Here is a 4,420-nt window from a genome sequence, read left to right as displayed (position 1 = left end):
TCCTCTCCTCTCCCCTCCCCTCCCCTCCCCTCCCGCTTCGGTCTTGGGGTTTCTATTGCTGTGACAAAACACCATGACCAAAAGCAAGTTGGAGAGAAAAGGGCTTATTTGGCTTACACTTCCACATTGCTGTTTATCATTGAAGGAAGTCAGGACAGGAACACCAACATGCAGGTGCTGACACAGAGGGATGCTGCTTACTGGCTTGCTTCCCCTGGCTTGCTCAGACTGCTTTCTTATAGAATCCAGGACCACCAGCCCAGGGATGGCATCACCCACCATGATTTGGGCCCTTTCCCATTGATCACTAATTGAGAAAATGCCCTACAGCTGGATTTCATGGAGCTATCTCCTCCTCTCTGGTAACTCTAGCTTATGCCAAGTTGACACACAAAACCAGCCAGTACACTTTCTTTACTTTTCTTTGATATAGGGTCTCGTTCTGCATTCCAGGCTGATCTTCAACTTGCAGCAATCCACCTGCCTCAACATCCTCTAAGTGCTGGCATTAATGTGTAAGTCACTTTGTCCAGATCTTTCATTACTTCCTAGGCTGAGAAGGGACTTTGGAATATAGCCTGGGGGGGGGGGCGGAGAAGCAATAGGGAGAGAGGAAGGGAGGGAGGGAGTAAGTGGCTGCTCTCCTCTAAAAGTACTGTAACAACTAGAAGGCAGATCAAAATGAACTTTAAATTAGTTCCATGGAGAAGAAGCTAGAAGCTCAGCAAACTGTAAGTACAGATTTGATCTTTAAGTAACTTGATTGGCCAAAGGACTTAGGTGGTGAAGGTCACTGTGGCTTTTCTAGTTGGAGAGGTAAACAGAGATTGTCACTGAAGAAAATGGTTCCCAAGTGAATGTACGGAGAGTGGCCGGAGACCACACGTCAAAGTTGCCTGAGGTGTTTTGAACCTTTGTGAGTCCTGGGTGTTCTGACTGCTAGGAATATAGCCTCTTTATCAGCTCTGGCCCACAGATCACTGGACTCTCTTTCACGATTCCCTAGGACCTGTCAGGAGGCAGGGAGTCTGCCATTTGCCAGGGCCAGTTTTGGCTTATGTTGGCTGCTGTCCTGGAACGCCGATTACGATTACCGATCACTCTCTAGTGTTACCATTAATTATAGGGTTCCCCTGCCCATAAAATGTTATTCTCCTCAGAAAGGACTGGCAGATTTCCAGAGTTCCCTTCCTGCTCTCTTTCATGGGAACTCTGAGACTAAAGCATTCCAGTATCTGAAAAATGCTTATTGTTACTTAAGAACCACCTGATCTAGGTGCTCACCAGTTCCCAGGCCCGTGAGGTACTGTGGAGAGGCCTTCCCGTGTGTAAATCCAAGACCTTACGTGGTCCATGTGCCTCCCACACTCCGTTCTCCACCCACACCTGTTCACTTCCTTGTCTAATAGCTCCTCTCACGTCTCTCTTTCGTTAGATGCATCGTCCTTGGAGACCAAACATATCTCTGAATCCTCCATAGGGCTTGGGCCTGTGTTTTGCATACAGCATAATCTCTGTGGTTAAACAAGTAAACCTCCACCAGGGACTGCTCAGCAGCTCATGGCTGGGGCATCCACACCAAGGCAGAGCAGGTTAAAGGGGCAGGTGCCTGGGTGTGTGGGCAGCTGGCCAGGCCCACAGGTGCAGCAGGGCACCTGTGGGCAGCAGGTAGCTGGGTTTAGCATCATAATACCGTGGGCTCAGTTTTCACAGTACGACACAGGGATCTTCTTACACTAGCAGAAGGGATTGAGGTTTGAAGGCTGCAAACGTTTCTGGACACAAATGAGGTCCGGGAACGCCTAAGAAGCCCCGTTTTTACTCTGTCTTGCTTGCTAGACTCACCTCTGCCTTCCCCCGGGGACATGGTTCTTCTTTACCACCCAAGCCAACTGTGCTAAGGAACTGACTTGCAGGTCATTTTCTCCTTTGTTCCTCTATTTTGTTTTCTACCTTAGAACTGAGCTGAGAAACGCAAACACACCTGGGGCTTAGGTTCCCACCGGGATTTAGTGGCTAATCGGAGGTAAGAGGTCAGAGTGTCCTGGGAGGATTGCAGGGAACCAGACAATCTAAGTAAGCAGACTATCTCCACCGAGGGTTTGCCTGTGTGCCATGTTTGTAAATGCTTTTGGCCTGTATTGTCTTACTTCGGTCACTAAAGCCTGTCAGACAGGACAGTTCACGAAGTATTTGTCTCCCATTTCAATTGAGGAAGTGGAGCCTTGGGAAGCTTATAGTGCAGACCCTAGGGTTACAAAGACGGTGAAAGAATCAAACACACATCTATCTGGCTTCACACAGAATTTTTCAGAGGCAGGAGGATCAGAAGTTCAAGGTCATCCTCTGGCTGCTTACAGAGTTTGAGGCCAGCCTGGGATACATGAGGCCCTATCTAATAAAACAAAACAAAATAAAAAAAAAAAAGAAAAGAAAAAGAAGAAAGAAGAGAAGAAGTGAGAGAAAGAGAAAAAGAATACAGCATAAAAATCAATTAGTACTAAAAGGGCTTTTGAGTGAAAAACACGGTGCTTATTTAATTCCATTTCTCTGTCCTTAGCTTGCTGCTCTGCTCTGAGACAGACACTGGAACTCTTCCAGATGCCCTCACCCCACCCTTTCTCTGCTCTCCTTTGTCACCCCCCCCCCAGCGTCTCATTGAGAAACCTTTGCCATCACTTAGTTCCTAACTGGAGGACTCACACACTCGGCTTTGGCAGCATCTTGCACTAATATATACCTTCTTCCTAAAGGAGGGGGCTGGAGGGATGGCGTTGCCTTAAGGAACAATGGCTGTTCTTGCAGAGGACCTCAATTTGGTTCCCAGCACCCACATGGTGGCTCACACTCTAGGGGATCCGATTTCCCCTTCTGACCTCTGCTGGCACCAGGCACATGTGTGACTCACAGACATACATGCAGGCCCTTCTGACCTCTGCTGGCACCAGGCACACTGTGTGACTCACAGACATACATGCAGGCAAAACACCCATACACATTAAATACATAAATCTAAAAAGGGACATTTTTAAAAAAATATTTTTTTTCCTTAAAGGATACTGCTCTCAGGCAGCCACACAAACAACACAGGAGTGAATCAGCTTCACACTGAACACGTGGAGCACAGGGACCTTTCGTTATACATAAAGACTCTGCAGGGCGAGACCCAGACATTACAAGGGAAAATGGGCAAAGCAGATGCAGAAGATTCAACCACACAACCTCACCACCACTTCAGTCAATAGCTATGCTACCCTGTGCCTCATTAAACCCAGAGGCCAGAGACTGACTAGTGGGATAAGAGAAGAAGGTCTCCTATTTCTTCTGTATACAAGGGCAGACACACTGTCACGGATCCACCCAAGGACTGTGTGTAGACCAGTGTATGTGGACTAGCAGGCTGGAACGTGAGGACAGTGATGGCAATGGCTGCCATCTGTTACACACGTACTAGACACAAACGCTTCACTCGGTGCTTTGGGCCCCTAATCTCGTTCTGTGTTCAGACTCTACATAAGGAAAACTAGTATCATGTCAGTGTTGGCTGCTGGGAGCAGACATTTCAAGACTACACTGCTCAAAGAGTGGAGTAGTTTTGTCTTTTGACAAAACTACTAACAAGTTACAGAGCCCAGGGGAGACGGGAGGCAAGAAACACACGTGCAACACGAGAGGCAGGAGCATAGGAGAAGGGATGAATGACCTTTGCTGGAGAGACTCGAATAGGCTGACATATGACCTATTGCTTGAGCTGGGGCTGACAGTGGCTTTTCACAAGCAGGAAGGAAAGAGGAGGACCTGGGACGGGGAAGGTGTGAAAACACGTAACAAAACAGAGACTAAAAATTGCAATCAAATAAAAATCAGAGAGTAAAAAGCACAGATCTGTGGAAGGGGAGCGGATGCACGGCTGCTCTCCAGCCAGGTCCTTCTAGAAGGCAAGTGCGCTATCAGTGTGTTGTTCTAACAACAGACAGCTGGCGTCTAAGCTGAGAACCGAGAGATGAGTCAGCAGAAGCCTGGCACAATCCAAGGAAACTTGAACGTCTTATCGATTTTGAAAGGATATTGAGACACAAGGAGCGTTACCTGGGGCGTGTTGCACAGGTACCGAAGCAGTTCCCCAATGTACTGGATGACAGTGACGTTGTACCTCCTGCAGTCGTCCCAGAACTGGCTGGCTGAGAACTTGCTCCGCAGAGCAATAGTGGCCCCTAGTAAAGAGGGAGCACAGAAAACATCAGGGAGGGAATCTCTCGGATGAGAGACTTACAAATGAATGAAATCCAATATGTGTGGAGTGCCTCTTCCATTGAATACCGAGCATAATGGAGACTTGCTTCCACTCATGTGAGCCTCCGATCTGTGGAAGGGGAGCGGATGCACGGGGGATCATTCTAATGCTATCCAGGTGCCCTGA

The 4,420-nt window shown here is 48.1% G+C and overlaps 1 protein-coding gene across 1 annotated transcript in view; it reads right to left on the bottom strand.

The window, feature by feature from the left end:
- Slc27a2 (solute carrier family 27 member 2) overlaps positions 1 to 4,420 on the bottom strand; it is a 36,224-nt gene that overhangs the window by 13,898 nt on the left and 17,906 nt on the right. Inside the window, exon 4 of the mRNA XM_005364411.2 lies at positions 4,090 to 4,214. Coding sequence (XP_005364468.1) covers positions 4,090 to 4,214 — 125 coding nt within the window. The remainder of the gene's footprint in view (positions 1 to 4,089; positions 4,215 to 4,420) is intronic.

This window comes from Microtus ochrogaster (genome assembly GCF_000317375.1).
Source record: "Microtus ochrogaster isolate Prairie Vole_2 chromosome 14 unlocalized genomic scaffold, MicOch1.0 chr14_random_1, whole genome shotgun sequence".
NCBI classification, from domain to species: Eukaryota; Metazoa; Chordata; class Mammalia; order Rodentia; family Cricetidae; genus Microtus; species Microtus ochrogaster.
This window is presented reverse-complemented; position numbering and strand designations above follow the sequence as displayed.